This window comes from Canis aureus, chromosome 1, assembly GCF_053574225.1.
Source record: "Canis aureus isolate CA01 chromosome 1, VMU_Caureus_v.1.0, whole genome shotgun sequence".
Taxonomy (NCBI): domain Eukaryota; kingdom Metazoa; phylum Chordata; class Mammalia; order Carnivora; family Canidae; genus Canis; species Canis aureus.
Window position 1 is genome coordinate 17,271,911 of NC_135611.1, and position 13,877 is coordinate 17,285,787.

The 13,877-nt window shown below is 41.8% G+C and overlaps 1 protein-coding gene across 3 annotated transcripts in view; it reads left to right on the forward strand.

The window, feature by feature from the left end:
- Positions 1–1,963: 1,963 nt before the first annotated feature.
- The window catches only part of LMAN1 (lectin, mannose binding 1), a 28,799-nt gene continuing 16,885 nt past the window's right edge, over positions 1,964–13,877 (forward strand). For 2 of the 3 annotated variants that reach the window (XM_077891475.1, XM_077891481.1), the window contains exons 1-6: positions 1,965–2,217; positions 5,740–5,894; positions 5,978–6,085; positions 7,027–7,088; positions 8,109–8,208; positions 12,523–12,646. In XM_077891475.1, the coding sequence (XP_077747601.1) occupies positions 1,980–2,217; positions 5,740–5,894; positions 5,978–6,085; positions 7,027–7,088; positions 8,109–8,208; positions 12,523–12,646 (787 nt within the window). In that variant the 5' untranslated portion in view covers positions 1,965–1,979. Of the gene's footprint in view, positions 2,218–5,739; positions 5,895–5,977; positions 6,086–7,026; positions 7,089–8,108; positions 8,209–12,522; positions 12,647–13,877 lie in introns of all 3 variants that reach the window. The other variant, XM_077891489.1, reaches the window with a different exon arrangement.

A 13,877-nucleotide genomic window follows, 5' to 3' on the forward strand; every position in this document is an offset into this window, starting at 1 on the left:
AAGGCAGATGCTCAACTGACTGAGCAACCCAGGCACCCTCTTTTTACTCATTTAAAAGCAAACCATCACCATCGGTTTTATAAATGGGACAGTCCAGTCAGTCTCCTGGCACCTAGGACACTTTTCACTAGCACAGGAGAGGTATACAATGAGTCACTGCTCTTACCAGGAAAGTTACAAGAAGTCACTTACCAAAGTGAGCCCCAATACTGCTACTTCATTTCTCAGCTCTGTGCTGGGCTCAGTAGGATGGCAAGGGACTTCCATAATTTATATACCCCTTCTGATTTAAAAATTGGAGTTTCATTTTTTAAAATTTCCTCAGCCATTGGCGAGTGGTAGATCTTGCCATATTTTAGAAAACATATACATTAAAACACACACACACACATGCACACACACAAAATTCCAACATTATGGTATTGACCCAAAAGTAAAATGTCATCCTACTGTAAAGAAGCCTTTACATTTCATGACTGATTTATAATTGGGAAAAACTTGCAGAACAGCTTTTAAGACATTCAACATGTTATTTTAGGGAAGATAGACATATAGTTTGAGAAAGAGGACTATTTCTTATAATTGAAACTACTAAGGCAAAGCTTTGGTGTTAAAATGAAGATATTGGGTCAATTTCCTCCTCAATGAATGAACATATATTTATCACCCAGAATAGTGCCTGATATATAGTAGCATTCAATACATGTGAGCTATGATACCAGTTAGGATCGCAGGTAACAAAACCTGGAAAGAATAGCTTAAATGAGTGAGGGCCTTATCTCAGAAAACAGAAGTCTGGAGATAGACAGGCTCGGCCTGCCAGAGAGCTGGAAAAAAAAAAAATCATTAAAGATAGGGTGTCCTCTGGTTTCTTGTGCCATCATTTTTAGTGGTCACCAGGTGGCTGCTGCTCTCCAGCCATTGCATACACATGTCAGGCAGTAAGCAGTACAAATAGGAAAAAGGAAAGCCTTCATCTAGTGAGGTTTTACCTTTTTACTTGGTCTGTGACCCCCCTCCTCAGGCGTTTCTGCCTACCTCTCATTAGATGTCCTGCAGGCTGGAGAAATGAGTATTTCAGCCGGACATATTGCCACCCCAAACAAAACAGTGTTCTTAACAGAACAGAAGGAGGAATGGAGTGGGTGCAGGTATTTTGTAACGTCCGCCGAGGCAAACATTACTTCCACTGAAAGGCAAACCTAAGGAAATACAAGGTGGAGGGCGTGATCAGGTGTGATTAGGTGAGAAATAGGTAAAGCCCTACGTTTTGAAGTTATTCATTGTGTCAAGTTCTCTTGTCTCTTTTGTTTCTATTGCCCAACTCTGGTCTCATGGCACGTTCTGGTCGCCTCTTCTCTAACTGTTCTCTCTTAACAACGTACCTGCCCCATTCCTTTTCTCCTTTAAGACCATTACAGGGGCATCCGGGTGGCTCAGTGGTTGAGCATCTGCCTTTGGCTCAGGTTGTGATCCTGGGGTCCTGGGATCGAGTCCCACATCAGGCTCCCCATGGGGAGCCTGCTTCTCCCTCTGCCTGTGTCTCTGCCTCTCTCTGTGTCTCTCATGAATAAATAAAAAAAAATGACTTTCTGCTAACAAATACTGGGACGGTTTATTGCATATAGCCAGAGAGGACACAGGTGTCAGGGCTCGCGGGTTCCACCACTAAGGCCTGTTATGAGGCGGGAGAAAGCTTCTTGCAGGCAGGCACGCGCTCTCGGGTCCCCAGAGGCGGGGAACCCTGGGGGGGACAGGAGGCGCCAGCGGGCAGCCCCGCCCAGGCCCCGCCCCTCCCGCGGGGCCCCGCCCACTGATGCTCCGAGAGTCGCGGCCGCGCGGCGAGCGGAGCCCGGGGGCGGGGCTCACCCTTGCCCTCGGGGGCTCTCGGGCTCCACCAATCAGCGCGCGCCCTGTTGGCCGTCCGCGGCTCCCGCGCCCCTCCCCCTCCCGCCGGCCTCCGCTTCTCAGAATCCAAGATGGCGGGATCCAGGCGGAGGGGTCCCCGGGCCGGGGTTCGGCCTCTTCTCTGCGCCCTGCTGCTGTCGCTTAGTCGCTTCGCCGGGGGCGACGGCACGGGAGGCGACTTTGCGGCCGCGGCCGCCGCGGGCTCCGCCGCCGCGCCGCCACACCGCCGTTTCGAGTACAAATACAGCTTCAAGGGGCCGCACCTGGTGCAGAGCGACGGGACTGTGCCCTTCTGGGCCCACGCGGGGAGTAAGCCGGGCAGGAGGGCGGGGGGCCGGGGCCGGGGCCGGGTCCCGGGGTCCCCTCCGCTCTGCCCTCCCCCGCTGCGCGCCCGCAGGTCGGCGCGGGCCGCCCCCCCTCCCCCCTCCCCGTCCCCGCCCCCCGTCCCCCTGCCCCCCGGTCTCTGATGTCGGTTCTTTCCGTTGGGTCTGGAGGCGTTCAGTTACTTTCCTGCACTTCCAGGCGCTCCCACTCTGGCCTGAGCCGCGTTTCGCCCCAACGCCACGTCCCCCGGGGAGAGTCCGGCGGCCCCATCCGCCGCCATCCCGGGATCCCCTCATCCCCACCCGGGCCCTCCCCCGCCGTCTCCTCCCGGGGTTGCTGGCCACGGTCAGTGCCGCCCCGAGGGCTCCGGAGATGGCATGTGCTGGTTCCAGGGTAGATTTTATTTATTCATTCGTGAGAGACGCAGAGGGAGAAGCAGGCTCCACGCAGGGAGCCCGACGCGGGACTCGATCCCGGGACCCCAGGATCCCGCCCTGGGCCGAAGGCTGCGCCAAACCACTGAGCACCCCCCCCCCCCCCCCCCCGGGCTGCCCCTGCTTTCAGGGTAGTTTTAAGACTTGCTGTGTCCGAGGACGCTGTGACGCTCTGGGAACCACACCTGGCATTTGCCTCGCTCAGGGATTTGCTGTGGTCTTCGGTCTTTTCGGTTGTATGGACCCTTGGTGCGATCAGAGCCGCACTTGTCCCTTTACGTAGTAGAAGGGATATATATATATATATTTTTTTTTGGGGGGGGGTATTTCTGCACTTGATACATGGGAATAACATGACATATGCAGCCTTTTAAAAGTCATACTTAGTTGTTTTTTGTTTTTCTTGAAGTTGAAAGTAATCTCTCTCCGTGTGTTTGTCCCTGTGAGTAGATAAGAGCAGCTTTGCTGGATCTTTACACATCTGAAAGAAAACGTATCTGTCCTTTCTAGTGCTGATGTGTCACTGCTGACTAAGGAATCAGCCCTCACACTTGGCGCGCTGTAACCTCTGTTCAGTGGCCATCGGGTGCACCCTTTGAAACAGAAGGGGTGTAAAAGCCTTTATGTGGGGTGAGAAATTCTGGCATTTTGAGTTTCATCTTTATGTGTAATAAAACAGGCGTCTATAGGAGGTTTGCGTACATCGTTTTTTACAACGCCTGGTGCTTGAAACAGAACATTCCATTTCTAGAAAGTAATCACTGAATAGGAAACACACTTATGAGGGAGGCTCATTTCCCTGAAATTAATGTATAATGTGAAGGTATAAAATTTCAATTTGACTTAATGACCGAAGTCATTAAGTATTTGAAGTAGAGTGCAATTATTTCTGTGAGTCAGGAGGCATTTACCATGTGCCAACCACCAAGCATGTATTATTGGGCTTTTTGTTATCAAGGTAACATGGTTCCTACCGCACTAAGGTGCTGCAGATGTACCAAACACAAATTTTTTTTTTTGGGGGGGGGATGTTTTTTGGTTTGGAATGATGATGACGTTCTCAGTAGTGATGGTTGATTTGCTCACTTTTTCACTTCTGCATCTCTGCCCTCCCCCGCTTGCTGGGTCTTTCACTCTTACACCACATGCATCAGCCAATTAAGACTGTTAATCAAGTACTCAAATTAGCTGCCTTAACTTCTCTAAAGGTAGTTGGCCTATACCCAACTAAGCCTGTCTGTTGCAAAAATGTGAAGTCGTGGGAATCCCTAGGTGGCTTAGCCTGCCTTCGCCCCAGGGCGTGATCCTGAGGTCCAGGGATTGAGTCCTGCATCATCCTGCATCGGGCTCCCTCCATGGAGCCTGCTTCTCCCTCTGCCTGTGTCTCTGCCTCTCTCTCTGTGTCTTTCATGAATAAATAAATAAAATCTTAAAAAAAAAAAAAGTCAAATAGTTTCCCTGGGTAAATCAAAGTTGGATAACTAGACCAGATTTGAAATAAAGGGATGAGTGTTTTAGCCATGACTTTTCTGCATATTGACTCTGGGAACCCCTGCTATGAATACCCCTTGCTCTCATCATCACTGTAGCTTTTCAGTCTGTTTCCTTAATTCCATTGATCATTTTTTTCCCTTTCCATTTTACCCTGAGATCCATTATTTAAAAGTTTTTAAAATAGAGAAATTTAAGGTTTAGTTTAAACATGGATCATTGCATCCATACCCAAATGAAGACCAAATCAATGGTGTTTCTTTTCTTAACTGTCATGTCCTTTTGTACTGTTAGTACACATCCTGGGTTCATAAGGGCACAGAAATGATCAGGGCAATTTGTAACCCTTTGTAGCTCTCAGAGCTTTCACCTTTAGTCTCTGACTTGATCATTTGCAGGCAAGGCAGGTGTTAGCGGTCTTAGAGATGAAAAAACTGCTGCTCAGAAAGGTTAAGGTTCTTGGAAAACTACATAGCTAGTGTCAGTAGAACAGAATTCACATCCAGGTCTTCTGATTCTGTGTCCGGTACTCTTTCCGTGGTACTCTTGCCCCTACCTTTACGTGCTTGAATGTGAGGGTGAGAGACGGTGATTGACCTTACTAAAGTATCTCAACTTGTCTTTTATCAGATCCTTCTAACTGTAAGGACATAATACAGTTATTCCCCAGAATGGGTGTCAGAACTAGTTAATATCCAAGAGGGTGTGTTAGAATTGTTCAAAATTAGGCCCGGTAGATGCCATAATACCTAGTCCTATAACTGGACTAGCTAACATTGAAATACTTCTATGCACTTACATGCCTGTGCGGTTATTAGAGAAATGGAGTAAACTTGCCTACAGTCAAGTAGCTAGGAAGTGGTGGAGCTGGGATTTGAACCTAGCTTAGAAATGCAAACCACCATTTTGGAAACCACAGTTCTCTTTGAGAATCTGCTGATGCTAAAGAACTATTTATCGACCTTCTCTCTAGAAGAATGTATATATGCACAAAATTTTGCATCTAACTTTTGGGGTGTTTATGGAAGTGATCAAGCCCAGCCCCTTCATTTTACAGGTGAACATATGGTGAACCCAAGACAGTAAGAGAATTATTTGCTCAAAGTCTCACAGCTGAACTGAGACTAGGAATAAGTCTCTTGATTCTTAGTGGTATGTTCTTTTCACACTGTTTGAGCTTTCTAACATCTATAAACCTGTAGAATAGCTTGCAGTTTTTAAAAAATAATACACAAGTTTTTGAGGTACTTGAGAAAGAATATTATGGGAATCAAATAGTTGGTTTGCTTTTTAAGCCATAATTTCCTCCCTCCTGCCCCTTGAATTTTTAGTGTATGATTGCAGCTTTTTTTTTTTTTTTCAGTTATTTCACTGTTCAAAAGATGGATGTGGGAGGGCAGTTAGAAAGCTCTAAAATTTTTAAAGTTGAAACTGTCAACATGTCATTTTTCCTAACAAAATTATTGTACAGGTTACCAAGTTAAAATTAGATGGCTATAGGTATATGGAACAGCTTGGTGATGGTTTATTGAGTTTTACCTAATTATAACTTAAAGTTCTTTTTCCCTGATTTTTGTTCTAGATGCTATTCCAAGTTCAGATCAGATTCGAATAGCACCATCTTTAAAAAGCCAGAGAGGATCAGTGTGGACAAAAACAAAAGCAGCCTTTGAGAACTGGGAAGTTGAGGTGACGTTTCGGGTGACTGGAAGAGGTCGAATTGGAGCTGATGGCCTGGTATGATAATTTCTTTAACTTAGAAAATGTATGTCAATGCATATGCCACTAGCCTCTAAATGTCCCTTGTTGTCTATTTACAGGCAATTTGGTATACAGAAAATCAAGGCTTGGAGGGTCCTGTGTTTGGATCAGCTGATATGTGGAATGGCGTTGGAATATTTTTTGATTCTTTTGACAATGATGGAAAGGTATATTTGTTGTTGGGACTGTGACCTACTTGACTATATCTGCTAACAGAGTTAGGGTATGAGAAATACAGCTTATTAGCACTTTTGACAGGTTAGTGGTTAGAGAAATCACCGAACTATATATTAAGTATGAGGATTAGTCTTTCTATAACCGAGACTTAAGAAATTAAAAGCTCTTTGCTCATGATTTGTCATACACCCAAACCTGAGGTCTCAATGAATCTCCAGCTCTGAGAACTTTGCAATGACCTCCCTCCCCAGTGCCCTATATGTGCTTAGTAATTTTGATGCATGAGCCTGAGTCATTTAGAGGTAGGCAGTGAAACCAGCAGTGTTTAGAATTATAGTTTGTTTTCATGAAAACACCCTTGTGTGTTACTGCTACTAGCTCACATGTTAGTACCTTTTTGTATGTTAATCACTCCTTTTTGATCCACCAATTTCTCTGATGAAATCTTTAGGAGAGCCTTTTAAAACAGTTCAGAACAAAATGTACTTGCAAACAATTAACTTGTGCTCCTTAGCAGCCTTAGGATTGATGATCTTTGTTTCAGTTAGTAGTTTCTCTGCTGATTGTCAGAGGTCATTATTAAGAGTTTAAAGGAGAACTCGAATAACTCCTCAATGTTGAGATGCATTAGTCTTCCTGTTACTAAGCTTCCTTGGTCCCACCCTTGTCCCACACAGTGAGCCCTCAAATATGTGTTGTAGTTGGTTTTTCACGTAGATCACATCATCAGTCTTGATTGAGGTGTTGAGAGACTGTTTTTGAATGATTTTAAGAGTTTACTAAATTTTTTCTAAATCAATAGAAATCTTCATTATTTTAAAATTTTTGAGTCGTGGAATTTTAGAGATATAAAAGGCTTTACAGCACTTCTAGAATGACCTAGAATTGTTTGATCTAAGGACTTTAAAACAAATCATTTTTTTATTTTTAGAAAAATAATCCTGCTATAGTAATTATAGGCAACAATGGACAAGTCCATTATGATCATCAAAAGTAAGTGTGTGCTTTTTGTATTATTTGATTCTAGCTTCTTTTTGGAAACCTTGTAAAAATATTGTTGCAAATCTGAGTATTTTCCAGATGAGATATTATTCTTTTTCTTGGGTTGTATTTTATAACTTGGTAGAAAGGTCTTATTTTAATATGGTCCTGTTTTAAAGTTCACTCAATAGACCACCTCATATTCAAACATAAAAACGTGTTGTTTTATTTAACCTAAAATTATGTAATATTTTGAAAGATTTATAAAATGTTCCTGGTTCTCAGTGATGCCATTAGTCGTGTTTCTTTCATCTTTATCTTTCAAAAATAAAGTTGAAACTCTTGACCAAATAGCCAAGAAATTTACACCACCTTATTCATCCTTCATGTCACTTTATTTAAAGATTTTCAATAGGCTACAAGATTTCTAAGTGTTTGGTATATTTATAATGTGTATGAATTGTGTATGTATAGTTTTTATTTTTACGGGTTTGTTTTGGGAGGAATTACCTTTGAGCCAATCAGTGAGTTGTAAGAAAAATTACTCATGTGCACTTCTGTTTACTGTTTCCTGCCTTCATAATTTTTAATCATCCTGGTTCATCATGACCATCATGACCATCATGACCAAACTAGAGGTGCCAAGGCTGCCTCCTTGTGAGTCTTATTCAGTTGTTGTGAGGTAGAATCTAGGCACCTGCATTTTTAAAAGCTCTATACGTATTTCAATTCTGCCCTGACATAAAGGACTATTGCCCTCGTCTCAGGTCGAAGAGTAGAACTTTCCTCTTGCTGTCAGCACTTGGTAACATTGACTTCTGACATTATCCATAGTTCTGACAGGAATCATGGGGAAAACTTGGTGCATTAACTTTGTGTCTTTTGAATAAGTAACCTGAAATATCCCAAGACTTTGTCATCGCTTGATTTTATTTTATCTTCCTGGACACTGATCATCTTAAGTAGTGAGTTTCTAAACATTAAGAAGCATTCTTACGTTTTCTGTTTGTTTTCCCTTTCCTCATACTGTAGTGATGGTGCTAATCAAGCTTTAGCAAGTTGCCAGAGGGACTTTCGTAATAAACCCTATCCTGTCCGGGCAAAGATTATATATTACCAGAAGGCACTGACAGTAAGTAACATGCACTTAGAGATGTTCAGGTGAATAGTATTCTAGTGGAACTTTTCGTTTTGAGTCTTTGATAGGAATTAAAGGCATGTAAATTTGGATATTGTTTATGTACTCAGCGTTACCAAGAGAGAACAGAAGTGACTTTAAAGAATTGGCGTAAGTGGTCATGTGTTGTAAAACCTTGCCAGTAGGTTTGCGTTTAGTCAGTACCCGTTTAAGCACCCTACTTGCTATGTGCCACACATTATATACATACCCAAACCATCAGGATACAAATCTGAGTAAGACAAAGGTCATTTTCTCCAAAGAACTTGAAGTCTAGTGGAGGGGAGACACTTCTGTAACATTACTGTGCTAGGTGGTATACATGCTGTGGCACACATACCACTAAGGAATCAAGGGGTTAGAATCCTGTAACTGCAGGTGGGAGTGGGGAAGGTCAGGAGCAGTTTCTCAGAGCTGAGCTGCACCTGGAAGGGGAAGTGGAAATTTCTTAGATGGGATGCATATTACAGGAAGAGAAGAGAAGCACGGAGACTTTTTAAAATTTGAGAAAAGCATGTAATTTGAAACGGCTAGAGAGTAGAGGAGACTGTGGGTAGTGGGGTTAAGAGGTTGGGGGTGACAAGTCACACAGGTCTTGGGTAGTTTATCCTGTAAGGAACCGTTTACAGTCTTAAGCGGTAAAAGTGAAATGATCTCTTTTGCAGTTTGGGAAGATGACTTGGGCAGCAGTGTTCTTATAATGGTATTTGTGAAAGGAGTCTCCTACACTTAATGGGCCCCACCCAGTATTCTGTACTTTACATGCAGTTTCTCACTTACTCTTTCCAACAGCCCTAGGGGGCAGTCATCCCCATCTTATTCTCAGGGAAATGGGATATGGGACATTTTAAGTTACTTAGTGTCATACTACAAAAGTAACGCAGTCATGATTTGAACCGAGTACTGAGTACCGTCTTCCCTGCAAGAATCCACTTGCAGTCTGAGCCAGGGAAGAGGAGAGGCAATTAGGACGGAGAGACTGTGCTTGAGGGTGGGAGGGTATGTGCAGTGGGGGAGTCAAAAGAGAGTTCCCGGATTTCTGGTCAATTGTACAACTGAGCCAGGAAGCAGTACATTTGTTTGTGTTTGAATTTGAGTGAGAAGTGGGAAGGCAGAGGGTTGGTAATGAGTTTACCTGTAGACACATTGAGTTCAGGGTATTTTTAAAGTGGGTATATCCAGCTAGCAGTTCTATGATTACTAATAATATGAACTTTGCTTATTAAAGGTGTCATCAATACCTGATTGTGTAATACTTATAAATTAAAAATACATGTTTAAATTTTTCTTTCCTCAAAATCATGAGTTAGCCTTGTACTGGCAGACAGTTCTTTGGAAAACTTTATATTGGCTCAGCCTTAAATTCCAAACTAATTTAAAAGTATCAGAATAGAGGAGATGTCCAGTCCATTACAGTTGCCTTGGACTTAGGTTCCACTGTAATTATTACACATCCTATACTGTTTCATTCGAGTCATCGGGAAGTCACGCTCACCTTCACATGGCAGGACCCAGACACCAGCCGGAGTGCAGACATGCACATTAGTTCACATGTTTTAGGGGGGCTGCCTACACGACCCAACGCAGTGAACCATACCAACAATATCCAGAACAGTCGTCCTACAAAATGTCCTCCCAAAGGAGTTCCATAGTTGGAAGAGACGTGGCATGGCTATGCAGATTAGCACATTAAAGATTCTAGGAAGTCATGGAAATACTTTTGCACATAATATCTGTGACTGTCCATAGAGTTAGTGTTCTGAGGAATACATTTGAGAGAGACTTGGCGGGATACACGACTGATATCATAGTTCTGGCCCTAATATGTTTGCTCAGCCTCCTCTCTTCCTGTAGTACTCTCCCCTTTTCTCTCTGTGTGGCAGAGCGATGCTTATTCTTGAACACACTAGGTCAGATCCCTGTTCCATCAGATTTCCCAAAAATCGGCTCATAATTATCTATCACTCCGAAACTCTGTTTCTTTTTCTTTAATACATATTTGGCCTTTAATATATGTTGTCTTGAATTATTATTAACTATGATTTGTTTCTTCTCATCAATATGTTCATAAACTTGTCAGTGCAGACATCATATCTGTGTTCCTGACAGTCCCTAATATTGTGCTCATTTTAGTAACAAGAAATGTTTATTGAGTTAGTACCTAAACATTTGTCTTGTCCCAATTGTTTGAACTTCAGAGGGAAAAAGCAAAGGGGAGCAAGAAATACTGTTAGTAGAAGAACATAGTCAGAACAAGAGATTTTTAAATACTGCTAGTGTAGTATTTAACAACGGGTTGAAACTATAAGATGAATAAGGGATATTAGGTGAATACTGATGATCTCATGAGAAGTGTTACTGGTACTAATCAGTGGGTGTGTGCTAACTGTACAATCACATACCTAACATTCCTTCAAACTCAGAGCACAGTGAATATATTTTTCCCTCTTTTTTTTTTTTTTTTTTTTTTTTAAGAATTAATGCTAGACAGTAAAGACTCCTAATGGATTTTCGGTTTGTTCAGGTTCAAGGAAAAAGTACTGGAATAGTTGAGAATTTTTAGTATTAGAATTAGGATGTGATTAACTTAACACCTTTGTTTTTTATCTCAAAGACAATGTCTTACTCATAGTTGATTCTGATTTGAAACACGGTAGAGGGCAGCCCCGGTGGTGCAGCAGTTTAGCGCCACCTGCAGCCCAGGGCATGATGCTGGAGACTCTGAATCAAGTCCCGCGTCAGGCTCTCTGCGCGGAGCCTGCTTCTCCCTCTGCCTGTGTCTCTGCCTCTCATTCTCTCTCTGTATCTCTATGAATGAATAAGTAAAATCTTTAAAAAAAAAAAAAAAAGAAAGAAACACGGTAGAGCAGAACCATTCATAAGTGTTGTAAACTGAAATAGCATTACTGATTGGAGGGAACAGACTATTAATGTTAGCCAACTAATGGAAGGTGGTTTTAAAAAATTGGTAGTGAGGCATCTGGATGGCTCAGTCAGTTAAGCATCTGGTTCTTGATACTGATCAGGTCTTGATCTTAGAGTTGTGAGTTCAAGTCCCACTTGTGCTCCCCTCTGTGTGGGAGCCTACTTTAAAAAAAAAGAAAAAAAGAATTTGGGACGCCTGGGTGGTTCAGCAGTTGAGCTTCTGCCTTTGGCTCAGGTGGTGAGCCTGGAGTCCCGGGATCGAGTCCCACATTGGGCTCCCTGCATGGACCCTGCTTCTCACTCTGCCTGTGTCTCTGCCTCTCTCTGTCTCTGTGTCTCTCATGAATAGATAAATAAAATCTAAAAAAAAAAAAAAAAAAAGAATTCAAAAAAATTGGTAGGAGTTCACGTTTCCATCCTATGTTACCTGGAGATTTACGCTACATACTGATTGACAGGCATCTTGATCTCTTGCAAAAAATGTGGACAGAGTACTACTATATCATTTTACATATGTGACTAAATCCTGTCACTCACTGACAAGTGATAGTTGCATCTGGAAGTAATAATAAGTAATAATAGCAAGTGCCTTGCTCTGGTGCCACATCCCTCCTCCTCTTCCACTCTGTCTCAGCCACTCTTAGTTGGGTTGCTAGAAGTGAAAGGCTGGGTCACTGCTTGCCTGGGATCAGAATAGCTGTGTGCTGGCTTCCTGTGCTACCTTGGGATTCCAAGATTCTTTTAAAGACATTTTGGGTTATTACTTGAAAAATACATTCTGCAGAGTAGAAAGTTAGATACCCTTTCAATTTTTCATTTTTTGCCTTTTTGTCAATATGATTTCTGTCCCTTCTGCTCGCTCACTCTCTGCTAACACCCCCTCCCCAGTTGAATGAATGTCACTCCTTTCTATGGCAATCTAATTCTCAGCTACCTATAGTCAAAACTGTAAATTCATCCTATTCATTTGAGCTCTATAGCACTGGGGTTTCAGAAGGAGTCTGATCCCTCTCTTGGATAAATCATTCAAAGGATATCATTGTGGTTCCCTGAGTCTTCTATTTTGGAAGATTTTCATGGAACATTATCAAAGATTTCTCTTTAAGCCTTTGACACATTGTAGGGTAAAAAACTTTAAAACGAACTATCTTGTATAATGATGTTAATAAATAAGTGAGGTTATTTCATGGACAGGGGATTATCCTTTATAATAGAGAAAACTGATAGCTTTTTGACAGTTGGTTAGTAGACCAAATATAAAGATGAATTAGTCATAAGTTGACTACTTGAAATTCATTTTACAGTGTCTGTTGTAAAAGCTATAGCTGTGGTATATCTTTTTAGGTAATGATCAATAATGGCTTCACACCAGATAAAAACGACTATGAATTTTGTGCCAAATTGGAAAATATGGTTATCCCTCCTCAAGGGCATTTTGGAATATCTGCTGCAACTGGAGGTCTTGCCGGTAAATCTTGCTATCTTTTAATATTAAAAGTTTGTGAATTGAGTTTCATTGGTAGACTTGTTTACTTTTAACTTTTTAAGACTAGCTGTAACCTTTACATAGTCTGCAGAGCCAGTCTTTTAGTAACTTGGATCTGCTAATTTTCTACTGACTTCTGTAGGTATACCTTTGGCTGGTGCTGCATACAGCTGTTGGTTGATATTTAAGTCAAGGCTAAAATAGGTTATTTGCCAGGTGATTTAGGATCCTGAAAGTTGTCACAGCACATTGAAATTAATTTGGTAGCCTGAGGAAATATTATTGGGGACTAAAGTTTAAACAAGATATAGTTACCATATTTCCCCCATATCTGGTGATAATCTTCTCATTTGACATTAATACCATCTTGTGTTTAAAAATATATATCATCTTGGGATCCCTGGGTGGCTCAGCAGTTTAGCACCTGCCTTCGGCCCAGGGCGTGATCCTGGAGTCCTGGGATCAAGTCCCACGTCGGGCTCCCTGAATGAAGTCTGCTTCTCTCTCTGCCTGGGCCTCTGCCTCTCTCTCTGTGTGTGTCTCATGAATAAATAAATAAAATCTTTAAAAAATATATATGTATATATATATATATATATATAATCTTGTGTTTATGTGATATGTTGTATAATTTTTTATTATTTTCAAATATATGATTGTTCCTTATAATATCATAGGGAAGGAGGGAGAGGTTAGATTGTATTCACCCTATTTTTAGTTAAGTTTGCCAAATCTTAAAGTACATTATAAATATTACATGGCCAGTAATGGCCAGACCAAGGCAAGTCTTGGTTTGGATTTCAGTGCCCTATTATATACGTCTTCATCTGAAGTTATGTAACTTACACACTTAAAGTGTTAAAATTTTCTCTTTCATTTGCTGCATATCTCCATCTCCATAACAGTGGTAGAAAGCATAGCAATTGCCACTTGGAATTAATTGCTCTTGCTTTGCTGGCATGACTAGCCAGGATTGATATTTTAGGTCAGCATTATGAGGTTTGATCTGCTAAGTCTGTTTTCAGCTTAAATGACCTGAAATTAATTTGATTTTTAAAGTAATGATTTTAGATAAAGTAAAATTATTAATATCTGCTGTGTGAGGGAAATAAATATGAATGATGTATAGAGTGGTCATATTATCTACATTGGAATGCTTTGAGAATAAAAGAAGATGGTATTAGTAATGCCAGCATGACATGTAAAAATCCAC